Source organism: Vipera ursinii, assembly GCF_947247035.1.
Source record: "Vipera ursinii genome assembly, chromosome: 10".
NCBI classification, from domain to species: Eukaryota; Metazoa; Chordata; class Lepidosauria; order Squamata; family Viperidae; genus Vipera; species Vipera ursinii.
The window spans coordinates 17,837,552-17,863,779 of NC_139520.1; the positions used below are offsets into that span (position 1 = coordinate 17,837,552).

Below are 26,228 nucleotides of genomic sequence, written 5' to 3' on the forward strand. Positions count from 1 at the left end.
AGGAGGAGGAGGAGGAGAAGGAGAAGAAAGGAGGAGTGGTGAAGGAGAATAAGGAGGAGGAGGAGGAGGAGGAAGAAGAGAAGAAGGAGAAAAAGGAGGAGGAGAAGGAGGAAACGGAGGAAGGCGAAGGAGCAGCGGCTCTCGCCCGGACCGCCAGCGGCCAAGGTGAGGCTCTGGGGCGGCTGGCCGGGCATCGCCGGCGCGGGGCTGGGCAGAAAGAGGGAGAGGGGCGTCCTGGCCGCTCCCGCCTCCCTCGTTGCTGACCCCCGCCCGCTTTGGGGAGGGTCCCGGCACGCGCCGAGCGGTGGGGGGCGGTGGGTGAGGAGGGGGCTCCGCCGCCTGAGCGGTAAAACGAGGGAAAAGAGCCGGGTCCAAGGTCGCCCACCTCCTTCCCCACCTTGATGCTTCCCAGATGTGGCCCTGCAGGTAGGGGGGGAGGGGGAAGAGCGCCGGTCCCTTTGGGGACAGGGGTCTTGGAGAAAGAGACGTGGCCCTGCCCTGGTCCCTACCTTGCTGGGGAATGTGGTGGGGGGCAGCCCTGAGTTGGAGGGGGCTGATGAAGGGTCAAGGGTGGGGTGGGGGGTGCATTAACCCATCTTGATGTCCTTGCTGAAGGTAGGAGGGTTAATAGGTGACAGAAGGACTGGGGAAGGGAAGGGTGAGTTGTGGCTTCTTGGAACACCTACCTCTTCCTGGAGATGTTGCGTATGTGTACTACAACTTGGGTCCCTGCCCAAAACAAAAGAGTTCTTGGGGAGGACTTAAAGTGGACAAAAAGAGTATTATGTCAACACCGATGGTGTTGAATCTGGAGGAAGGCTCTTGCCCCCTGGAGCAGCTGAGGATTCGGATGGATGGGCTTTCAGTTTAAAGAAGCGCTACCACCTTCTGTTCTGTTCCTTGAAGAAGCCAGAAATCGTAGCTTAAGAAGGACTCTTCCCAAATTGGGGCTTTTCAGAAATGAGCGGAAGTTCAGATCTTCTGAGGGTTTGTGGAGGTTGAAGACCAGCAGGGCAGGAGTGATGGTGCATCCAAGTATTCTAGGCTGCGTTCTAAGTTACCTTGGAAAGATGATCGTAGATCCTCTTGGCTTGAGCGGGTGAAAAGCCTGCTCCAAAATAAGGAAGCCTGCTGTACCTTATCTGTGTGAATCCTGGAATTACATTGCATGGGTGGGAAATCACCCATTGTTTTAAACCATTTGTTTAACCAGGATTTGATGGATTCATTGTAGTTGACTAGGGTCACGTGCCACTCTAAATCAAATACGTTTTCAGATGTGCAACCATAGGCCAGTGGAATCTGCAAAATACAAACCAGCCAATTGAAACCTCCCCAAGTTAATATATGGTAGGGCTGTGCAAAACATTCGGCAGAGGTCCTTGGAGAAACAAGTTGGCATGAACGCAACAATCTTTTTTTGGGGTGGTGGTGGTGGTTAAGGCAGACGTGTCTTTTGTAAGCCTTGCGTCTGGTTCAAAAGTTCTTCCTGGTTTTCTCTGCCCACATATGCACGCACAGGCACTTATCTTCACTCCAAGAGGAACTGTCATTATTTTGTGGTGTGTGTGTGTGTGTGTGTTTGTCTGGGGACACCTTCTAAGGCAGCCTTGCAAAAGCACACGACTATTTTAGCAATTTGATCAGTAGCGATTTGTTTGTGTTAACACTTGTTTCATCACCTTCGTGTAGAATATTTGTTGTATTAAATGAGGATACTTACTTGATATGTCTTGCAAACCATCATGGTTGGCTTCACACAGCATGCTAAACCCCAATTAAACCAAACTCTGGCTTAATCTGTCTTGGCTCAGCTATCTCATGAAGTGCTATGAGGACAAAGTGTGTGCAGTTTTACTTCACTGTATACAAACTAAAACGCAATTAGCACGCTTGTGGCTTGGTGTGTCAGATTCCTCTAGAGACTGTGGTTCATTTATGATTCGTAGTACAGTATGAACCCGAGATGTTGGGTTAATTCAGACAGCCATGATTGAATTTACCTTGAATTCGTTGTGTATTTGCAAAAATGGGGTACCTAATTAACAATTGAAGAACATATTATATTGTGCAGGATTCAGGCATTTTTCTTGCTCACTGTTGATACCCCCTTTCTCTTGGAGTGCAAGGTAGCAAATATTTTTGCTAGTGACATCTGTTGACAAATCTGTAGTGGAGTCTGCTCCACATCAACTCGGTTCATTTCCCTTTTTAAAGATCATTTCCGTTTGGTGGAGCAGCTTCTGCCTTTTTGTAAGCCTCTACACAGATGCAGTTACATCTCAGTACAAACAGAAGGGAAATTGTACTTCTCTTAAATGTTTTCTTGGCTAAAGAGGCAGGGGGTTGGCAAGTGGAACATTGCAAATTTTTGTTGTGGGCAAGCATTGCATTGCATGGAAACGCTGCTGCTGAAGACATACATTTCCAGTGTTTTGTTACAACAACAACAACAACAACAACAATCTACAAAGACCTACAAATAGAAATAGAATGACTGTGGCAAAGGCAACCAAGGGTAGTACCAATAGTAATAGGTATTGACAAATTCGCCATTAGTCAATTGCAAAAGGCGGCCTTACTGGGGACAGCTTCCATCCTGCGACGAGATCTGTAATACCATCAAACATCCACATCTGCCTATCCCAGGTCCTTGGGAAGGACTCGATAGGTAGACAAAAATGTCAAATGCAGTCTGAACAACTGGCTTACTATGCAATGATCAATAATAATAATAATAATAATGGATAGTGGACGTGGCAGTGCCTGGAGACAGCAGAAAAGAAGAGAAAGAACTGGAGAGGATAATAAAATACAAAGACCTACAAATAGAAATAGAAAGACTGTGGCAAAGGCAAGCAAGGTGGTACCAATAGTCATAGGCGCCTTGGGTGCAATCCCACAACAACTGGAGCACCACTGGAACACCATCATCGGCACTGACAAATTCGCCATCAGTCTATTGCAAAAGGTGGCCTTACTAGGAACTGCTTCCATCCTGCGACGAGATCTGTAATACCATCAAACATCCACATCTGCCTAGCCCAGGTCCTTGGTAAGGACTCGATAGGTAGACAAAAATGTCAAATCCAGTCCGAACATCTGCCTGACTGTGCAATGATCAATAAAAACAATAATTGTCTCTCATCAGAATTGCTTGCCAGTAAAATAGGTTTTAGTGAATGATCCCCCGTTAGCAAATTTGAATAGATTTGTAATTTGAAAAAGAGCATCTAAAGAAAAACACGTGCTTTATTTTTGGGTGATGTGAATGTGTACTGCTAGTCCTTGACTTACGACTGGTTGCTTAGCAACTGTTTGAAATTATGACAGACTTCTCCAAGGGATACTTACATCCCTTGTTCAGAAGTTCTGATTGCTGTTTCCTCCTAGTGACATGACCACGTTTCAACAGGTGGTCAGCTGATCCGTTTGCAGCCTCCTGTGTTCACGCGACCACATTTTACCATTTGCCCCAAACTGGCATTTACATCCGATTCAAGGAAAAATTAGTCCACAGTTGAATAATTGGTTCACTTAGTATTTGCTTAGTGACTGCAGTGTTTACTTAACAACTGCTGCAAAAAACGTAAAATCAAGCCAGTCACATGGATGACTTGCTTTACAACTATAATGGGTCCATTACATTTACCGCGGTAAATTGAGGACTGTTGTATTCTCTTCAGCGCTATTTTAGACTAAAACATCTTGAGCTTCTCTTCCTTATTGTCATGTCACAACCGGTCTTTCTGCCTGCCCCACTTCCCTGTTCTGAGCATCTGAAGGTTAAGTGTCAATCAAGATTTCAGATGCAGGTCTTTGTCCATAGGTCCATAATGGGATATGGCTTCTCTCAGACATTACAAGCTTGGCTTCCTGCCTGAGTATGCCTGAGATAATGTTCATGTGGTTTTGGGTCCCTCCTGCTCTTCAGGGATTGTGGGTGCTAAGAAAACAAAGGATTTCCTTAAAAAGATTTGCTCTCTTTCTGTAAGGACTCTTAGGGTGTGCTATGCTGCCTTTTCAAGTTGGACGAATGGTGAATTATCCTCACTTTGTACGAGGAATGACAGACAACAGAGCACAAATTTTTGGAGAGAACATCCTACTTGCCAGGACCTCAGCTTAGCAAATCTTGTTTGTGACGGAAAAACGGAATGTGGCGCAGACAAATGTGAGTGGATCATGTTGGTAGAGCACTTAAGAACATAATATTTATTTTATTTATTTTATTTATTTTAATCCCATTTATATCCCGCCCTTCTCCGAAGACTCAGGGCGGCTTACAATTTAAGCACAAACCAATGTGCTTAGCAATAGCCTTCATTCTATGTATATGCCAGCTTATTAGGGCTTTCGCCCCCCCCAGCGGCATAATAATAATAATAATAATAATAAAGTTGGAAGGGACCTTGGAGGTCATCTAGTCCAACCCCCTGCTCAGGCAGGAAATCCTATACCATTTCAGGCAAATGGCTGTCCAGTCTCTTCTTAAAAACCTCCAGTGTTGGAGCATTCACCACCTCTGGAGGCAGGTTGTTCCACTGGTTAATTGTTCTCACTGTCAGGGAATTTCTCCTTAGTTCCAGGTTGCTTCTCTCCTTGATTAGTTTCCATCTGTTGCTTCTTGTCCTGCTTTCAGGTGCTTTGGAGAATAGCTTGACTCCCTCTTCTTTGTGGCAGCCCCTGAGATATTGGAACACTGCTATCATGTCACTCCTCACCCTTCTCTTCCTTAAACTACACATACCCAATTCCAGCAACCGTTCCCTGTATGTTTTAGCCTCCAGCCCCCTAATCATCTTTGTTGCTCTTCTCTGTACCCTTTCTAGAGTCTCGACATCTTTTTTACATCGTGGTGACCAAAACTGGATGCAGCATTCCAGGTGTGGCCTTACCAAAGCATTGTAAAGTGGTATTAGTACTTCACTTGATCTTGATCTTGTACAATTAAACAGAAATGACAGAGGTACAGTCATGAATTAATGTAGAACTTGGTTGGGGAGCTATGATGGGTCCGGATCCAAAATGTTTTCTCCTGTAATCTGTTAAAAAAAGTCTGCATTTTTCCTCCTACTCTTTGTTATGCCATCTCTTTATATCTGAGTGAAATGGCAAGCTAGTTAGGGGACAGTTCATTTGTTGATAGGTGCAGACTTCATGCTAAGCCAAAGCTGGACAAAACGTATGTTTGTGGAAATCCATCTGGTTGTGTTTTTATTCAACAAATATGTTATTTTAGTGTGTGTGAACTCAAGACTTCTGGTAGAGCTTTGCAACCCTCTCTACTGCTCTCTTTATCACTCCAATATCTTACTAAGTTTCCTTTGTCATGTTGGCACGCGAATCCATTATACAAATGAATATTTAGGAATTAGCTCTACCATATGCACAGATCTGAGGTTCAGTGATAATGTGGAAGATAAAAATTATAAAAATTTTGATTCAACGTTTCTTAACCTTAACCATTGTAATAGTCCACATGTCTTAAAGACGGCAAAGCTGAGGAACGTTTTTCTGATTGGACACCAGCAGCTTCATAATTCCATCACGGAGATACATTCTTATCTTTTCTGTTTTGATAACTAGACAGATCTCTTTTTTTGCTTTTCAATGTGTTATCTTTAATTTATAATTCAGAACTGTGGCAGAGTCCTTGAGAAAACCAGAACATTTCCTATGAAAGCCAAAGCAAAATTTTTCATAAAGACACCACTTCTGAAAGTTTTTGATGTATATAAGAGTGGAGTCCAATCAGTGTAGGATGGAAAATAAAGAGATCTTACATTACAATGGCGGGCTACATATTTGTGGGCTAAATTCAAGAAATGATTTTTTAAAAAACAGTAGGATATCAATCAGCTCTGAAAATATGAAACATATTTTCCTCCACTTTACTGCTATTTCTGTTCTGAGACGATGGCTTTTGGACTGAGTCAAATGAGCGACTAAAAATAGCATTAAATCAGCTACTGAGGCCTGAGGTGTACAGGATATTAAACCAAAACCTGGTTTGCTTGAGTCAAAGCCTTAGGCTTTGTTAGAGCTGTTGTTGCTTTTAAATCATGGTTTACAGCTTACCATGTTACAGAAATCTGTCTAACGGTGTTTCTACAACAATCATGGTTAGATGAACCAAGGCATAGCGTGATGGGTGGACATATTCAATACACAGGTTCCTATAACTGTAAATCCTAAATCATGATTCAGAAACCACAATGCTGATTCATTGCATAAGCAACAAGCCCATTGCAGTTTTGTATAAACAAATCCATCCTGGGTTTGCATACTGTATGACTGTACACTGTACACCATGTGACCATAGCAGTTGACTTTTCAATCAATCTTCCTTTTAGTCTTCTTTTGATGGCATCACTCCATTTGTGAAACAACTCCAGATGTTCTAATGAATTCAGAGATGACGTTTTATGGTGATTAAGCAGACTGTACTACAAGCTATGGAGTATAAGCCACAAACAAGGACACATCTGTGTTGTTTCCAAATCAAACATATTACAGTGAAGCAGGTTAAGAAAGAAAGGCTGAATTCAACAACCAGAGAAAGTATGAGGTCTTTAATCTGGGATAAGCTCTCTCTTCTGAATTAGAATCTTTCTGTCATCTAGTTTCCTCAGAATAGAATAGAATAGAATAGAATAGAATAGAATAGAATAGAATAGAATAGAATAGAATAGAATAGAATAGAATAGAATAATAGAATAGAATAGAATAGAATAGAATAGAATAGAATAGAATAGAATAGAATAGAATAGAATAGAATAGAATAGAATAGAATAGAAGTATTGGAAGGGACCTTGGAGGAGCAAAATGGACATCACCAACAAACTCAGAGTGCTTAGGTATGTTTAGGAGGACACTGACTTTTCTAGCCTGCCCTATCTACTGTATGTTTCCTGGTAAAATACATGGGAAAATCCCATTGGAGGAAAATTCTACTTATACCATTTCAGACAAATGGCTGTCCAGTCTCTTCTTAAAAACTTCCGATGTTGGAGCATTCACAACTTCTGGAGGCAAGGTTGTTCCACTGGTTAATTGTTCTAATTTCATCTCTTTTCCTACAGGTGATCAAATTAGCTGAACCAAGCAAATCAGGTTTACTAAATAAATCATGGTTATTTAAACCAGGTTCATTAGGCACTCCCATCCCACGTCTGCAGTAATCTATGCTTATGATCGTATGTTTGTTTTACATCCAGGATCACAATCTGAGATTTTATTCTTCTTTCTCTGGCAAGACATTTTAATTGGCTTTGGTTCTGACAGGAAAACTTGAAACGTTAAACCGGTGACGTTTCCCCATTGTTTCTGAGTTCCCAGCTTAATCCTCTTCTCCTGTAGCTTTTTCATAATGCTTTTACCTCATTCGCTGATTCCTGGGTTTCTTTAGCAGCTAATGATGCAGAATTTCTCAAAAGCCCATTGAAAGGTGGAATAAATGATTCCAGCTGCTTCTGCTTTTATCTTCCGTTTTGGCTGGCACTGAAATACTAGTAACTCCTTGGGACTTACTCAGAAGTATATTCACAGGAATAAAGACCAAGTTTAATGGGTGGAAACAGTATTTGGGAGGAAAAATAAATAAAGCACAAATATTTTGAAGCTTTGTTTTCCTGCAAGAGAGCATCTCAGTTCAGGCAGTGGATGATGGGTAGTGCCTGTTCTTCCCAAGGCCCATAAAAGGCCTTAGGTGTGGTTGGTAACCAAGGAATCTGGGGAAAAAATTTGTGAATCATTTGGATAAGTTTGTCTACTCTGAATCTACAGTCTAAGTTTAGACTGGCCGATGTTGTGAATGATGAATGGAGGAAAAAAAACATTTTATACATGTACAGATAGTCCTCGACTTACAACAGTCCATTTAGTGACCATTCAAAGTTACAACGGCACTGAAAAAAGTGGCTTGTGACTGTTTTTCACACTTACATGATTGTTAAGCAAATCTGGCTTCCCCATTGACTTTGCTCGTCAGAAGGTCGCAAAAGGGGATCACACGACCCCAGGACACTGCAACCGTCACAAATACGAGTCAGTTGCCAAGCGTCTGAGTTTTGATCACGGCTTAACAATCATGTTATTAGATTATCAACTGCAGTGATTCACTTAAAACAAGAGTGGCAAGAAAGGTCATAAAATGAGGCAAAACTCACTTAACAAATTTCTCGCTTAGCAACATAAATTCTGGGCTCAGTTGTGGCCATAAGCCGAGGATTAACTGCCCGAAAGAGGGGAAATATGGCTTGGCAAGGCAAGGGCGGAAAAAAGGACCAATCAGTTTAAGCAGGGGTAGGCAGGCTTGGCTCTTTTATGACTTGTGGACTTCAACTCCCAGAATTCCTGTGCTGGCTCAGGAATTCTGGGGATTGAAGTCCATACGTTATAAAAGAGCCAAGGTTGCCTACCCCTGGTTTAAGGTCTTTCCAGCTGTAAGGCAGATGTCTTGGCTATATCGAAGCTAGGCGTTGAGCATGGCAACGCAAATAGTTTCAAAATATTATTGGAATGGAGATTTGTCTTGGCTTGATCGGGTGTCATTGGATAATATCCTGTTAGAGCCAGTTTTCCCCCCAAACGACCCTGAATGGTTGGCTTCTAAATCTTTTATAAGGCTGGTGCGTTTCTTAAAATCCCTGCTCATTGTTCATTAAGGATTTGTACAGTGCCAAACTCCGTTTCACTCGTTCATTAAATAAGTCAGAATGGTCTTAGGTCACTCACAAAGTCTGGCTTATAAACCCCACCCACTTCCTACGACGGACGGACGGACAGACAGACGGATGGAAATTCTGTATGTCTTCCAGCTACTGCCAGAAAAATAGCGACAGCAAAATCCCAGATAAAGTGGGCTTTCACTGAGGAGCAGGGGGGAGCAAAGGAACCTTGTAGTTTTGCAGCTCTCTGAGCTGGGTGCTTTTCTTGCAGACGTTCCATGACTCAACTAGGTGGCATCATCACTGCTTGAAAGGAGGAGGGTTCTAGCATTGATGATGTCACCTAGTTGGGTCATGAAAGGTCTCCAAGAAAACCACCAAGTTCAGAGAGCACCAAGGACCCTACAATTCAACCCTGAACTACAATGATTCTCATAATAATAATAGTAATAATAATAATAATGATGATGATAATGAAGAAGAAGAAGAAGAAGAAGAAGAAGAAGAAGAAGAAGAAGAAGAAGAAGAAGAAGAAGAAGTAGTTGGAAGGGACCTTGGAGGTCATCTAGTCCAACCCCCTGCTCAGGCAGGAAACCCTATACCATTTCAGGCAAATGGCTGTCCAGTCTCTTCTTAAAAACCTCCAGTGTTGGAGCATTCACCACCTCTGGAGGCAGGTTGTTCTACTGGTTAATTGTTCTCACTGTCAGGAAGTTTCTCCTTAGTTCTAGGTTGCTTCTCTCCTTGACTAGTTTCCATCCGTTGCTTCTTGTCCTGCTTTCAGGTCCTGCTTAACGGTAGCTACAACTACACAGATCTTCAAAGGTACAGTTTGCTTTGATGAAAGCTTGGGGGAGGCATGCAAGTGTACCTTTGAAGATCTGTGCAGTTCTAGCTACCGATAAGAGGAGAATAATTATAGTTCAGGGTTGAATTTTGGGGTCCTTGCTACTCTCCGAGCTTGGTGGTTTTCTGGCATTTGTTTCACAACCAAATTGGCTACATCATCAGTGCTAGAACCCTACTCCCTTCTAGCACTGATGATGTCACCCAGTTGGGTCATGAAACGTATTCAAGAAAACCACCAAGCTCAGAGATTACCAAGGACACCACAGCTCTTGTTGTTGATGTTGGGTTTGCGACGCAACAGTCCTGGTTTTCTGCAAAAATAATTTTTAAGCAAGGCAGGAAGGAGTTCTAGGAAGCTTCTGTATCGGCTTGATTTGCTTTATTTATCGCGGAGGTCTCGTAAATCAGAGGAAACCGTACCTTGGGTGTTATATCAGCCCTGGGAGTTCCCTTGCTTGGTGTGGCTTTTCAGTGGAAAGCTGATTCTTAATTTCCTACCTTATCACAGAATCAACATCCATTTTTCTGTATTTGGCATGGCTATTGTGGACTCTGGCATGATGAACAGAGTGAGCGACAGCCTAATTCTGGAACCAAATTGTTCTTCAGAGCCGCAGACCCTTGGCTGGAGGCCAAGGTAGCAGAACCAAAACTTTCTGTTGAAAAACATGTTTTTCTGCTATCCCCCCCCAAAAAGCTTGAGAGAATACAGGTGGCTCCTAATTGTTTATCTGATGCTTCCCTTGATTAGCAGAGGCTAAACTATGTTTGAGACATACTTTTTTCCTTCCTCCACCTGTTCCTTCATAACTTGTAACTTTATAATCTATGGGTCCACCGTGCTTCCATTCTGCAAAAGATCTTTGCGAAATCCCGGAAGCACAACAGGTAAATTCTTCTGTCTTTTCAAATCATTTCAGCAGTATGACTAAGTTTTAATTGTGGTGCTTAAGTCACCTTAAGCGATCTAGGAAGCGAAGGAAGGACTGAAAAAAATCCCCAAACTAGTTTAGACTTAGAAATTGTAAAGAGAGCCTCAAAGAAGGAAGTGGGAAAGCAGGTCTTAAGTGTTCCCCACAAAATTTTAGGCCCAAGTCACCAAGAAGAGAGTTCGGTTCAAAAGAGCTGTTTTCCAAAGAGATGGGAGCAGATGGCGATATGAGCTGGATTTATATGAAAACCCTAATTTTTATTTATTTTATTTAGGGTCTTTCTTTGCTTCTCTTTTTTGGCTAACCTTGTTGATTTATTGATGTATTAGTAGGGTTGGGAGGATTTGGAGCCAGGAAGCAGTAAGGTTGCCATGTCAGACGGCAGTCTGATGCCCTCTTGATGTATTTGGACTACTGTTTCAAGAATCCTAGTTGACGGGCAACAGGTATGCTGGTTAAGAATTCCGGGACTTAAAGGTCCCGCGCACCTGGAGAATACCAGCTTAGGTAAATTGGGATCCTGAGCCAGAGCAATATAATGGTTAGGCTGCTGGACAAGTTCAAGCCCACCATCAACCATGCAGGTTTTCTGGGTGACTTTACATCTCCTTCATTTAAATCTACTTTTCTGAGTTATCACAGAGGTGACAATACAAGAACTTTCTGAGGAATAAAATAGGATAGGATAGGATAGGATAGGATAGGATAGGATAGGATAGGATAGGATAGGATAGGATAGGATAGGATAGGAGTAGAGGAAAGATGATAGAGGATAGAAGATAGATAGAAGACAGAGGATGGCATGGAATAGATGAAAAATGAGAGTGGAGTGTAATGGAGTTGAGTAGAGTAGAGTAGAGTAGAGTAGAGTAGAGTAGAGTAGAGTAGAGTAGAGTAGAGTAGAATAGGCAAAGTGAAGTAGGATAGGATAGGATAGAGGACAGATAGAAGACAGGATGGGAAGGTATAGAGGAAAAATAATAGAGAATGGAATGGAATGGAATGGAATGGAATAGAATAGAATAGAATAGAATAGAATAGAATAGAATAGAATAGAATAGAATAGAATAGAATAGAATAGAATAGAATAGAATAGACAAAGTGAAGTAGGAAAGGATAGGATAGGATAGATTTAATTTTGTGCCTTTTTTTTAAAAAAAAGATGATTTAAAACAGCATTCCAGCCCATCTTTATTCTAAAGTTATCTCCGTTCAGAACTTTTTATTTTCCTCCCACTTAAGTCCTCTTTAGGATAATTTTTGTTGTTGGTGGATTAATTGGCATAATCTGCCAAAGACAATCCAAGGAAAATAAGTTACTAAGCAGGTTGAGATGCCATTCAAATAATGGGGCTGCATCTGCCAAGGTTTGACCTTTCTCACGAGCTACAGTTCTGTGTGTTCAAATTATTGTTAAATGTTGCTTTTCAAGGGCAAACTGAACATAGGAGCTGTTGGCATCTGTTCAAGGCCACACAGGCGCTATTTAATCTTGTCCTCAGGCTGTTCTGCAATTCATTCTGTTGCACTACAGGTAATCCTTGACTTAACAACCACAATCAGGACCGGAATTTCATTGTAAGTCATTAAGTTATTTATAAGTCCAGGTGGATCTGATTTACAGCCAATTGTTAAAAGAATTACCTGTTTTTTGACTGAGTTCAGATTCCTGACGGGCAATTTTTGCTAGCAGTCATCAAGAAAAGGCTGCAAGTTACAACCACAAGACCACAGAAGGTTGCAACCGGTCATAAATGTGAGCCAGTGGACAAGCACCCTGACCGTGGTCACGTGACCTCAGGGATGGTGCGGTGGTCTTGAGTCCGAGTGCAGAGCGTCAGTCAGAGACACCAAAACCAACAAACTTTGAAAATTACACTACAAACAACCGCAAATGTTGGCTGGTTGTCAAGCACGCAAAAGACAATCACATGATCCTGTGGCGGGTGGGTGTGGCTTCACCCTTCAAAAATGGATTGTAAGTATAGGTGGTCCTTGATTCATTTAGTGACCATTCAAAGGCACTGAAAAAAGTGATTTATGCCCGTTTTTCACACTTATGACCGTTGGCAACATCCCCGCCGTCGCGGGAATCAAAATTCAGACGCTTGGCAACTGGCTCATACTTATGACTGTCGCAGTCCCCTTTTGCGACCTTCTGACGAGCAAAGTCAATGGGGAAGCCAGCTTCACTTACCAACCGGATTACTAATTTAGCAACTGCAACTGTGACGCTCTTCGCAAAACGCGGCCAGAAAAGTCACAAAACGAGATCAAAGTCACTTGAATTTCTCACTTAGCGACATAAAATTCTGAGCTTGGTTCTGGCCGCAAGCCTGCCTGTAGTTCTGGGGAAGTCCCTTCTAACTCAGTGAGTAGGTTTTGAGCGAAGACCAACTACATCCATCAGCTTAAGAACAAACCCACCTTAAGACAGCTGCATGAATACATCCACCCCGTTTAGAAGAACAGACATAAGGGTGCAAATCTGTGTCTTGTGTGCTTGGCTCAAAGTAAGCTCCTTTAGGATTAGCAGCATTTATTCTTCAGCAAACCTAGGCAAGATTTCTGCATTGACGACCAAGGAGGTACACGGTGCTCCGGAGCTGGTAATATATACATACATCCTGTTGTTGCCATTATTCAGCTCAGAAGCATGTTTCCCCCCCCCCACTCCTCTCTTGCCAGCTCTGTCTAAACGACCGCGGTGCACATGAAAAGCTTCTCTAGTTACAGTTGAGTCTTTGTTAGGTAACCATTAAATGTACTTGAGGCAAAATGAAATTGGTTCCACAAACTGTTGCTACGGAACTGGTGCCTGCGGTTATCGCTGTGCGAGGGACGAGTTTGTGTGCTTTGCAAGCTGGAAAGCTGCTTAAATACTGGGGCTGTTGCGGGCTTTATTGTTATTTTTTCTCTCTCTCAGACTCTCTTCCACACAAGACCAGCGACAAATTAGTTATTTGCAAAAAGAAAAAAGAAAAAAAAGAAAAAAAGGTGGTCTTGGCGTGCAGCTTTCTACTTTTATAAGTGTTCTGCAGTTGTTAGGAGCAGCTACTTTGGGCCATTTTTCTTTCTTTTTTTTTTAATTATATAAGATGCAAAAATGCGAAAGAAAATAATAGGAAAGATAGGGGAGGGAAAGGGGAAGAGAAAATTATAGGAAAAAAGGGGAGGGGGGGAGAAAAGGCATTGATTTCTGATTCCCTTTGGTGCAGTAGAATTAAGACAACAGCACCAATCTTTAACTTTTTACTTTTATGTAATAGTATAAGCTACCCATTTCTATAAAAACAAACCTATCTAATCAGTAAAACCCAAATTCAAAGTTTCATTTTTCCCCCCCAACCTCGAGCACAAAGTCCAGCAGTGGTTTCCAAGTAAAAACACAAGTTTGGGCCATTTTTATATAGCCCAATTCCATTTTGCTGTGTGCAGCGTGTGGGACATTTTGGTAAAGTAGATCATTGTTTTGCTCCTTTTAAAAACAGAGAAATAAAATGATGAATGACTGGGAAGCCTCCCTTAGATCAGTATAAGAAATCGAACAATGGCTAGAAACGCACGTGGTTTGACCCTGTAGCTCTTGAGGAAGTGGACAGGGTCCCTAGGGAATGTGAGCTTCGGCAACTAAAAGGTTGCAAGTCAAAGACTTACCTGTACCAGTGTCTGGGGGATTCTGGGAGTTGAAGTGCACACGTGCTGATATTGAGAAACACTGATGCAGAACAAGGAGGGTCATTTCCTCAGGGACCTGGCGTGCTGGAAGATGTAACTGAGGTCATATTAAGGATGGAGCTGCTTGTTAGGTCTGCTTTTTAGGGTTTTGTGATGGGGCGAGGACAGAATTGCAAGCTGGAGGTCTTTTCCCAAGTCTATTGCTTTTCCAAATCTCCGAGCTTCAGCAGACTGCCAAATCTGGGTGAATTTGGTTATCTCAAAAATAATAATAATAAACATTGCGCTACTGAAAAATTGAGGCTGATCTTGGGGTGTTCTCTCTCTCTCTCTCTCTCTCTCTCTCTCTCTCTCTCTCTCTCTCTCTCTCTCTCTCTCTGTGTGTGTGTGTGTGTGTGTGTGTGTGTGTGTGCAGGCTGTGGGTTGCTTGAATGTAGAATAGCAATAGAGGAACATCTGAAGTATCTTAGGCAGCCTGTTATTTCAGGAAGCCTCTGGGGAGAGGGGGGAATCGGGAACTGTATTTCTGGCTTTCTTAGCCCTGAGTTATCCAGCTTTGGTGGATGGACTACAACTCCCAGCCAGCACAAATCAAGGGCACTGGATTCATCTCATTGCTACAAAATGTAGTAAGATGACCAGCGTGGTCATTCCTCATCTGAAGGACCCAGATTGGGAAGATCTGATAGTGTAGACAAACTCTTCTTAATTTATAGTCTTCTAGCCTCTGTTATTCCCCAGCCAGCATGACTATCTATCTGGCGCTGATGGGAAATGTAGTCCCATACTTCTGCAGGGCACCATAATAGGGTCGGCAGATCATAGCTGCAAGGAAAAGCTACCTTAGCATTAAGGACACTGGAAGGAGGGACTGTTTTAAAAAGGTCACTGGGAACTTTAGAAAGAATAATTGGGATATTGATTTCTACAGTGCAAGGTAGCTGTGGCTTGGAAGGGGAAAAAATCTGTCCATGAGCCATAATGAGGAGCTTGGTTATCATGAACTAATCGTGTCGTTTGAGCACAATCCCAGCCACCACCTAAGTGGTGGTGAGAGTCACCGTTGCACCCTGGAGCTACCTTCTTATGAAAATCAGTGTTATGAAATTTGTTCTTGTCTGGAACAAATTGTGAAGTTAACAGGCTGAACACCTTGGCCTTTGAAGTGTGAAAATGTCGCAGCGAAGGTTGCCATCTTGAGGGCTGGGCTTTGAGGCAGAACTTTCCAGATCATTCCAGATGGTTCCTGAGCATTCTAGTTGAGCTTCTTAATTCTCTTTGATTTCTCCTACTCATCTTTTGCCTTGTACTTCCCTACGTGGAATATTAGATTCTTTGGTGTCCATCTCTCTCTCTCTCTCTCTCTCTCTCTCTCTCTCTCTCTCTCTCTCTCTCTCTCTCTCTCTCTCTCTCTCTCTCTCTCTCTCTCATTTTAAGTGGTGACTGGAAAATATGAAACCTCTTGATTGTGTTCACATAACACAATGGTTATTAAATGAAGCCATTTTTTGTGTATCCACAACACCTACAAATCATACACTAATCAAACGGGTTTGGTTGGCACAGCATTACCAGGTTATTAAAAAAACACAATACTAAAATTCACTAAGGACAGTAACTGATAGTATTTTTTCTCTGATCGGGTGGAATGTGTGCTTTAAACACTCTCAGGTTTAAATTTAATTTACCTTCTAAATTTCCTGAAGGGAAAACTTTGAAAGGGGCTCTGTCCCAAAATATTTGGATTTAAGAAGTGGCATACATTATATAATTTGCAGGGAGTGTCCCTTGGACAATCTTAAGGCTCAATCAAACTCTATAAGTTGATTGTAAAGAGGTGTTAAAGCAAATATTTGGCATTTCCAGGGACCTAATACATCTGTCCAAACTTTTGGCAGATGTTTCTGCATTTGATCCCTTGTCAGATTCATTCCTGATCTTCAAGATGTTGGTTCTTTGAGTGATAAATAACAGAATAGCAGAGATTGAAGGGACCTTGGAGATCTTCTAGTCCAAGCTCATGCTCAAGGTGGAGACTCTATATTATGTTAGACAAATGGCTGTCTAACCATTCTTAAAATTTAATTTAATTTAATTTAATTTTTTGAAATTTTTATACCGCCCTTCTCCCAAAGGGACTCAGGGCGGTTCACAGGGCATAAATATAAACACCAATACAAACATTAAAAAATAATTAAATTAATGCCCAAGTTAAAACCAGAATACTAAAACAAACCAATAAAAAACCCAAGTACCCCCATCAGGCCAGACCCGCTAGTTCAAATAAATGGGTCTTCAACCCGCGACGGAAGGATCGGAGGTCTGATGCCATCCAGAGCTCGACCGGCAGTTGATTCCATAACGCCTCCAGTGATGGAGCACCCACAACTTCTGAAGGCAAGTCGTTCCACTGGTTGATTTTTCTCACTGTCAGGAAATTTCTCCTTAGTTCCAGGTTGCTTCTCTCCTTGATTCGTTTCCATCCGTTGTCCTGCATTCAGATGCTTTGGAGAATAGGTTGACCCCCCCTCTTCTTGGTGGCAGCCCCTCAAATATTGGAAGACTGCTATCCTGTCTCCCTTAGTCCTTCTTTTCATTAAACTAGACATACCCAATTCCTGCAACCATTCTTCACACATTTTAGCTTCACCCCTAACTGAATTGATTAATGTTAGGGAATCAATGAAGAGGCCAGATTGGGAAACTTATGTAAAGAGATCACGGTGGGTCAAAGTCAGGATTAATCATGGCAAAACTGCCCACCTCTGCTGGGAGAAAGGAAATATTTGGTGTGAAAAATAGAGTGAGATGTGGAGATGACACTCAACGCTTGTCAAGAAATTTGATACCTGCAAAGCTGGATATGTGTTGCGAGGCAAGAGAACTCTGTGTTTATATCCCCAGTCTCAACAGAAGGGGAGAGAAAGGTGTTTATTTCCTCTGACTTCATGATTTTTGAACAATTAATTCCAAGAAAATTATACATTTATTGGCTGGTCCACACCATCTGAGAAATTGGAGTTGGGTAGTTGGTGATTCAATGTGTTCAGTCATTGCCCAAATATGCTAAGACACAGTTTGAAGCCTCCCTATTATGTACTTGTTATAACATACCGTGTTATGTGAACATTATAATCACGTCCTGTTAAACCAAGATTGAGGCTACTACATTGTGTGAACTAGTATTGAGTTATTACAAGGAAAGAAAAGTATATTATTTTTGTGTTAAGGCCTCATGCAGGTGTAAGTCAGTTGTGGAGGTTAGTACAGTCAGTATAAAGAGCTGTAATTGCTTTCTGTTTGAGAAAAGTTAAAAATATTCGCAAATAAACTTTCCACATATTTCTTCACTGTTTGGGGGTGAAAAACAAGCAGTATTTTTTTTTTTTTGCAGTTAAAATACAACTGAGCTTGCCTTGGTTAAAAATACTTTTGAAAACACTTCCATGTAAATTATGAAAGTGAGAAGTACATTTATAAAAGAGGGCTGAAAAATCTGTCGGCATAAATATTGGATTGGATAGCAAGGCGGAATTTGTGCACTGTGGTTTGTTTGATTTTGGCTTAGTATGTGTAACTAGCCAGGTTGGTTGGGAAGCTATAGTTGGTTTAGTGCAACATGTGAACCCATGTCTTATGGATTGTTCCACATATAGTGCTTAAAACCATGGACCAGTGCAGAGATGTTAACCAGAGGCTCCAACACCAAATAATGAAAATATAGGGAGATACTATTTTGAAGATAAGGTAGAATTTCCTTTCAACTAAACTCAACTTCTGATGACTGGATTAATATATTGAAATGTTCTTTTGGCAACAGTACAGAAATAATTTGCATTTATCTTCTTATTTTGACTTCCCAGTTTGTTTACAGCATGGGATTTTTTTAAAAAATAGCCTTCTATCCAAGCACTAACTGACTCTGCTTAACTTTTGAAGATCAACCAAAAGGAGGTAGATATTGCCACCTTAATCTAACTATAGTTAAGATAACTCAAAATTTACTTTTTCCCCCTTGATTGTCCTGTGCCTCTTTTAAAAGCCATATGTGACCTTCAGCTCCCTTCCAGACAGTGCAATGAATCATGAATGGTTAAGGGAACTAGATATGTCTAGCCTAACAAAGAGAAGGATTAGGGGTGATGTGATAGTCTTCCTGTCAAGTGCCAGGAAAATCAGGAGATCCAGACATGCTTCAAATGGGTATAAAGATTTATTGTAAGCTTAAGCTCTCTACAAGAATCTGAATTACTAACAGTCAAGGAAAATTTGAGGGAGTTAAGGATAGGAAGTAATTCAAGGTGGGTTGGACTTAGATTTCTTGTGGGCACACAGGGACTCGTGACTGATGACGCATTTGACTCCTCCCTCAGGCTCAGCCTGGTTATCTCCTACATCTCCAGTATTTGAGGGCTCTCACAGAGAAGAGAAAGTTATCTCCAAGGACAGGACAAGAAGCATTGGGTGGAAGCTCATTAAGGAGTCATTCAACCTGGAGCAAAGGAGAAATTTCCTGATAGTGACAGTGATTAATCAATGAAGCAGTTTAGGTTCCAGAGTTGTGGGTACTCCATCATTAGAGGTTTTCAAGAAACGATTGGACAACCATTTCTCTGGGATGGTATAAGGTCTCCTGCCTTGGACAGGGGATTGGACTAGAAAATCTCCAGAGCCCATCCAACCCTATAATTTAATATAATTTATATGATGCCTAAGACCCATCTGTGGATTCTTTATGCCTATGTTAATATGCTGAAGCCCCCAGGGAGAAATTCAAGAAGTCTTTTGTCTTTCATCTCCTCAATTTGTTGCTGACACTGAGCTGTTCATAACTACAATGAGATATTATATGATGATCAAGGCTTTTAATGCTGAAGTTTGGAAAGGTTTTGCTTTTAATCAAATGTCAGAAGTTTCACTAACTTAGGTTACTCCCTGTACTGGGTGCTGTAGTTTTATTTAGCTATAAATAGCTGTGTGGGCTTCTGTAGTTAGACAGGGAGGTCAAAAAGCTATTTCTAGCTAGAACATTTATGTGCCAAAGAACTTCCTCATTTGTTTCAATGGAGGAAGCCTTGATCTATCCTGGTTCCTCGTTTGTGTGTGTGTGTGTATATATATGTTAAGTGTTTGTTAAGTATTTTAGAATACCTTGCTAGGCCCCAAACATGGGACAAATCTTATTGCCTGTTTCAGCCTAACCCAAGGCCATCCACAGGCTGTAGTCACAACAGTGACAGCTCATATTTGTGTAAATTTTTTGGATTGCAAAGAATTATTAGTTAGACTAATTATTATTAGTCTCCCTTTAATTCTTTGTTAACAATCCCAAAAAATTACACACACACACACACACACACACACACACACACACGAGGGACGTGGTGGCTCAGTGGGTTAGGATGCTGAGCTTGTCGATCAGAAGGTTGGCAGTTTAACGGGTCAAATCCCGAGTGCCACGTAACAGAGTGAGCGCCTGTTATTCGTCCCAGCTTCTGCCAACCTAGCAGTTCGAAAGTATGTAAAAATGCAAGTAGAAAAATATGGACCACTACCGTGGGAAGGTAACAGCGTTCCGTGCACCTTTGGCGTCTAGTCATGCCGGCCACATGACCATGGAGACGTCCTCGGACAAGCGCTGGCTCTTCGGCTTTGAAATGGAGATGAGCACCGGCCCCTAGAGTCGGAAACGACTAGCACGCATGTGCGGGGGAACCTTTACCTTTACCTTATACATATACACATACATAGAATGGCACTCTTCTTTAAAATACCCTAAAATCAGGGTATTTTGAGTATTCATTCACATTTATCTATATGGGAGAAGATCTGGAGTCTTTAATCAAACAATAAGATCAGCAAAATGTCTTGTGAGGAGTTTGCACCTTGTGCTAAACCAGGGAGTTCCAAATTTGGCAACTTAAAGACTTGTGGATTTCAACAACACACCTTTTCCTCCCTTAAAATTTTATTTATTTGATTGAGTTCTGTCTATATATATATATATATATATATATATATATATATATATATATATATATATATATACACACACACACACACACATACATATATATATATACATACCTACATACATATGTGTGTGTGTGTGTGTGTGTGTTTAAAGCTCTCTCTCTCTTTTTTCCTTGCAGCTTGCATCCCAGACTCATCCCAGACTCAAACTGCCGACAGCTTGTGAATAGAGGCTTAAATGAACATGGCAGCATCGCAAGAGCTTGCTTTTCACTGGCACAAATGAGAGCCGTGTCTAAAAAAAAGCGATGCAGAGACTTCTCGGTGGGTAGCACATGGCTCTGGAGCGAGCGGCGAAGGCGGAGGAGGGACCCTCTTTTCCGACTGATGCTGCGCTTTGAAAGGGCTTCCTCCTTATAAGAAGGGTTGCTAATTCAGAACTCGATTCTCCCCCGATGTGGCGAATTCAGGGTGATCTGACAAGGGCTTGAAGGTGAGAAGCCCCAGCCTTTGCTCCTTGGGAAAACACGGTTCAAGTCTTTGGCTTTTCGTGTGAAGGGAGAGACGTACAGACGGACTGGAATTAAAATGCCAGCGAAAGGCAAATACTTTTTTAACGAAAGCGAAGGTTGCAAGCTGACAGATCCCTTGTATGAGAAGTATCTCTATGCGAGTCAACAACACCCACTGCTCTTCTTCCTGCTCTTCATTGTGGTTGCCTATTGCTCGACACTTATCGTAGTGCTCGTCTCTTACGATGTAAGTATGTGCTGCTCTTCTTAGTTTTTCGATTCTGAATAAGACCGGACGCTCCAATTTTAGATGGATGAAGCTGCGTATATTAATGCAAACGTGGCCATCATTTTTAAATGCATAGTGCTTTGCAGTTTTCCAAACAGGTCATCACCAGCAAGTTATGGAAAAGTTGATTTAAAAAAGATACCAAAGCGGATGCAGCCAGTTTGAAGAAGTGCATAATATTATGGGGGACTTTAGGCAAAACTGCAAATAAGAATCTTAGGTTTAGAGAAATGTAAGCATGTTTTAGCATAAAGTTCAAAGAACCCCTCTTAAGCTCAAAGAAAGTTTTTGGAAGCTTTCTCCTGCAATTCCCATTTGTGCATATTCTCAGCAGCTTACATTTCTTGAGAAATTGAACTAGAATCTGTTAAATGCTTCTCCCGGTGCTCTGTAATTTAGAGGAATCCTAGACCTTAAATTGTAAATGTAATAGGAATCTCAGATTATCATTGCTTGCAGCAAGACTGTAGATCTAACGTGATCATTTCTGAAATTCTACTGTTACGTTGACATTGTTATTGAGGTTGAATGCAGTTTTTGTTTAATGCAGAAAGATCTAGACTTATAAGAATTTCTAAATTCCGAGGATCATAGATAAGGAATGTGCCAGATTTTTAATTCTGGAGATGAGAGACCACAAACCATTTCCTTTTCCAGAATATTTTTTCTGGACATTCACCAGATTCCCCCTAAGCATTGCTACTCCCAGAAGAAAAACAATGTTTTTTATCTTTTCTATATCTCCAATTAAAAGATCTAAGAGCAGGTGATGGGAAAGACCTTCCTAAGAGATTTAGAAGGCAGTTGATTGTCTGAATAGTCCTATAGATCTGATTGGACTAAGCTAAGTTTCTTATCTGCCATTAGTAACTAGCTTCTGAATTGGCGATTATTGAAATTATTGAAACGTACAGACCGCAGCAAAATCATATCGTGAAACTAAAATCATAACGTGCGGAATAGACGCCAACTTAATACAAAACCTAACTTAAATCAAAATTAACTTTTTTTTTTTACTTTCAGGAACATGCCGGTCAACACCTGGCCTTTCTTATAACAGTGAGCATTGCTCTCATTATCTTCATCATCATGTATGTTTTAGTTTACATCGAATATTACTTTTGGTGCCAGCTGAAGCTCTTTGCGGTCGTGATCTGGATCAGCTTGCTGGCCATCGGATACGTGTCCATTTTCGACAAGGAAAACCCTAAGCCAGCTGCATGGGAACAGGTATTTCTGTCACCTAATTATGACATCATCCTTGCGCCAGAAAGAGACTACTTGCACACACACATCCTCCCCAAACACCCCTCTCCTAACCCTCATCCAGTCCATCCAGATAAGCATTGCCAAAATAGGGCAGGAAAAAGACCCCATTTTTTTTTGAAAACCACTTTTTATTTTATTCAGAAAAAAAGTTTAAAGACAAAACACCCAAATATTTAAAAAAACAAAAAAAGAACAAGCAAGACATAAGAAAAAGGTGCATTAAAAAAAGGACTAACACACACGTATATATACACATGTTACCCTCCTTAGCTGAATGCTGATTAATATATTACAATAATATTAGAGTCCCACCCCTTGCGAAACAGGTCCAAAGAATTTTAAATTACTAAACCACTAAACCTATTTTCAAATTGAGAAGAAGAAGAAGAAGAAGAAGAAGAAGAAGAAGAAGAAGAAGAAGAGGAGGAGGAGGAGGAGGAGGAGGAGGAGGAGGAGGAGGAAGAAGAAGAAGAAGAAGAAGAAGAAGAAGAAGAAGAAGAAGAAGAAGAAGAAGAAGAGGAGGAGGAGAAGAGGAGGAGGAGGAGGAGAAGAGGAAGAAGAGGAGGAGGAGAAGAAGAAGAGGAGGAGGAGGAGGAGGAGGAGGAGAAGAAGAAGAAGAAGGAAGAAGAAGAAGAAGAAGAAGAAGAAGAGGAGGAGGAGGAGGAGGAGGAAGAAGAAGAAGAAGAAGAAGAAGAAGAAGAAGAAGAAGAAGAGGAGGAGGAGGAGAAGAGGAAGAAGAGGAGGAGGAGAAGAAGAAGAGGAGGAGGAGGAGGAGGAGGAGGAGGAGGAGGAGGAGAAGAAGAAGAAGAAGAAGAAGAAGAAGAAGAAGAAGAAGAAGAAGAAGAAGAAGAAGAAGAAGAAGAAGAAGAAGAAGAGATTTAAATTCCAAAGCCCTCTATTAACAAACTGTTATTGTAATGAACTCAGAAAATTTACCATGGCTTCTTAAAAAAATGCCCATTTTTGATGATGACATTTTTCCTCCTCCTCCTCTTCTTTTAGCATGTAAAATGGTAGAATTTTAAAATTGGAGGGGAGTGAGGCATTGTGCCTCTTAACTCCCTTGCCCAAAACCTTTTGCTCTGCTGATCGTAGTTGCAATGACTTAACCTAGCTGTTGTCATCTCTGAATGTCCTCAAATATTATTTCTTGAAAGAAAAGAAAGAGATTACAGGATCCAAACTGGATCGGTCACCAGGACCAGAAGTTTACTCTTCCGAGCTTTTGGGCTTGTGCTGGACCCCATCCTCAGGGAACTTCTCTCTCACCAGAATGTGTGCTTTGGGCTGTTCTATGTATAGTACTTATGTAGTGCCTGATTGTGTGTGGCTTTTTAGTTGTCAATTGGGGTGTTGGATGTTGTTTCCTTGTGCGTCCAAGTCTTCAGCTCCTAAGTACCTGATAAGCTGGTGATAAATCAGCACTCCTGTTGATTGACAAGAGGGCCATTTCCCAGATTTCAATCATTTCCCTGGCTATTTTTGTACCTGCTTGGCCAACAATTTTAGTAGCTGAGAAATTGAATTTACATCCTTGTTCATTGCAATGTGAGGCTACCAATGAATTCAGGTCTCCCCGTCTGACCGCTTGCCTGTATTCTTGCAGTCTGGTGGTTAGCTTCCTCCCCATCTGTCCTACACAAGGGCACCCCTTACAGGGCATCCAAAAGATTACATTAGAAATATCTCCCCCCTCCAAGCAATCTTTTCATCATTCGTGAAAAAGATTAGGTACATTACTCAAGAGTGTGTGTGTGGGGGGGGGGAATAAATTGTTGTGGGCAATACACTGATCAATTTCTCCTAATTCCTGCCAATGAAGACTCTTCTTTATTAACCGTCTCCTTGTTTTTCTTCCAGGTACCATTTTTTCTGTTCATCATCTTTACAACATACACCATGTTGCCCTTGGCTATGAGAGATGCTGTCATACTCAGCTCCCTTTCTGCCATCTCTCATATTATCGTCCTCAGCGTTGCAGCAGCCAAACACCCACAGAATCAACACATCTTGCTCCTTCAGGTAAGGTACCTTGGGGAAACTGAGGCTCAGCATCACTAGTGTCTCCTGGAACATATGTGGGAGGATCCTCTGATCACAATCACCAAAAGCCAGGCATGATTTCCTGCCTGTTGGAGGCCACAAAGAAAGCAAAAATGTAAATCTTCAAGAGGATTCAGAAAGATTTAAAAAGCCAATTTTGAAAGAATTGGTCTCCTCAACGTGTGTTATGGTTGGTGCCTCCCACTCCTGATAAGCATCATTTTTTCAAGCAATGTTCCTTTCTTGAGGAGGGGGGGAGGGAAAGAAAATGGAACAATTCTTCTATTAAAAAGGTATTATAAATTGTATATAAGCACTGGATATTAGAAATGCTTTCCTCTTTAAAATTAGCTAGCTTGTTGGTCCAACATGCATTCTAATGACTGCTCGTTCAAATTTCAGACAATCCTTTACATAAAGTTTTAATATATGTGGGCATGCATAATTTCAATCTATATATGCATGTAAATACAGTATACATTTTATGTTCTTTGTTGTATTCCAAATTGGGCATTGGATGTTCTCTCTTTCTCTGGCAAATCTGGTAGTGTTTCTTTCTTCCTTTTTTCCCCACAAGCATCTTAGAAGAGGTTCTGAAGTAACAAAATCACCACCGGCCCAAGTTAGGCCACAAAAAGTTAGTTCCCATTGGATTGGAGGCATAGTTTTAGCGTTTCAGCACAGCCTGTAGAAAGCTTGAGCATTTGTTTGTTGAGCTGGAATGACCATTTAATTTAGAACAAGGTTGGAAGGGTCCTTAGAGATCTTCTAGTCCAACCCTCTGCTCAAGCGGGAGACACTATGCCATTTCAGACAAGTGACTGTCTAGTCTCTTCTTAAAAACCTCCAGTGATGAAGCACCCACAACTTCTGGAGGCAAGCCAATCCACTGGTGAATTGTTCTCCCTATCAGGAAATTTCTCCTTAGTTTTAGGTTAGATTTCTCTTTAATTATCTTCCACATGTCACTTCTTGTCCTGCTGCCAAATGCTTTGAAGAATAGGCTGACCCCTTCTTCTCTATGATAGCCCTCATCTTAAAATTTAAGTTCCCGAGTTGGCAAGGATCTTAAATTCATCTGGAGCTTTGATTCACATCAAAACAGTATACCAGCTGTTGAGAGAACCAAACAGTTCTTCCCAAATCTTTTTCACAAGGCAGTGCTAAATTTCAGAAGGAATATTTTGATATATTTTTTTTTACACCAGGAGTGAGTACTTGAAGACGGATAAAGGGAAATACTCTAGTTTTGTAAATGTGGAAACTATGACCCACCAAAGTAATTCTGTAGTTTGGCAATCCCTGCTTGTCTAGACAATCCGTTTTTTAAAAATCTGATAAAACAAGTCAGCAAAACCATTTAAGATCCGCACCACTGAGGTGTGTGTCATTTTTGGAAAGTGAGGTAATGCACTTCCTACCCCCAGATAAATGCTTTGGACGTAATTGAAGCAACTCTTTTCTTAATATGTTGCTTCGTTCTTGGCAAATCTGCTGAATTTTGAGGTGGAATGAATTTTCATGCCATCTTCTCATTTCTGAAGGACTTGCTTACTTTTGGTCAAAAAAATGGGCTTGGTTTAATTCCTAGCCAGAAAGCAAAGCAAAACAAAATCTCAGGCCAATTTCCTTTCCTGTGTCAATCAAACAATAATTTCAGACAGTATGAATGAAGATATTTAGAGAGCGGGCAGTATGGAATTCCAACATGGTAAAAGTCATCAAATGAAATGAAGAGAATATTTGGACTGCCCAGAAGCAGATCTAACAGGCGATGTTGGATTGTCTCTCCTGAAACATTTTTTTTAATTAAATGTGGTAACTAGGTATGTTTGCTATGGTTCCTAAATCAAACTGAGCAGGAATGTAAAAATGAGAGTTTAAGATCATGGCTTATTCTGAATGTGATAACTATGGTTTCCTAGTTTGGAAAAAGAAGGAGATACAATGACCTAATGACATACATACAGTACATACATACATACATACATACATACATACATACATACAT

General features: G+C 41.3%; 1 protein-coding gene across 1 annotated transcript in view; it reads left to right on the top strand.

Moving 5' to 3' along the window:
- Positions 1 to 26,228, top strand: part of ADCY7 (adenylate cyclase 7) — a 65,703-nt gene that overhangs the window by 536 nt on the left and 38,939 nt on the right. The window contains exons 1-4 of the mRNA XM_083370196.1: positions 1 to 165; positions 20,284 to 20,863; positions 21,929 to 22,135; positions 24,035 to 24,196. The exon at positions 1 to 165 is cut by the window's left edge and continues 536 nt beyond it. Coding sequence (XP_083226322.1) covers positions 20,693 to 20,863; positions 21,929 to 22,135; positions 24,035 to 24,196 — 540 coding nt within the window. The 5' untranslated portion in view covers positions 1 to 165; positions 20,284 to 20,692. The remainder of the gene's footprint in view (positions 166 to 20,283; positions 20,864 to 21,928; positions 22,136 to 24,034; positions 24,197 to 26,228) is intronic.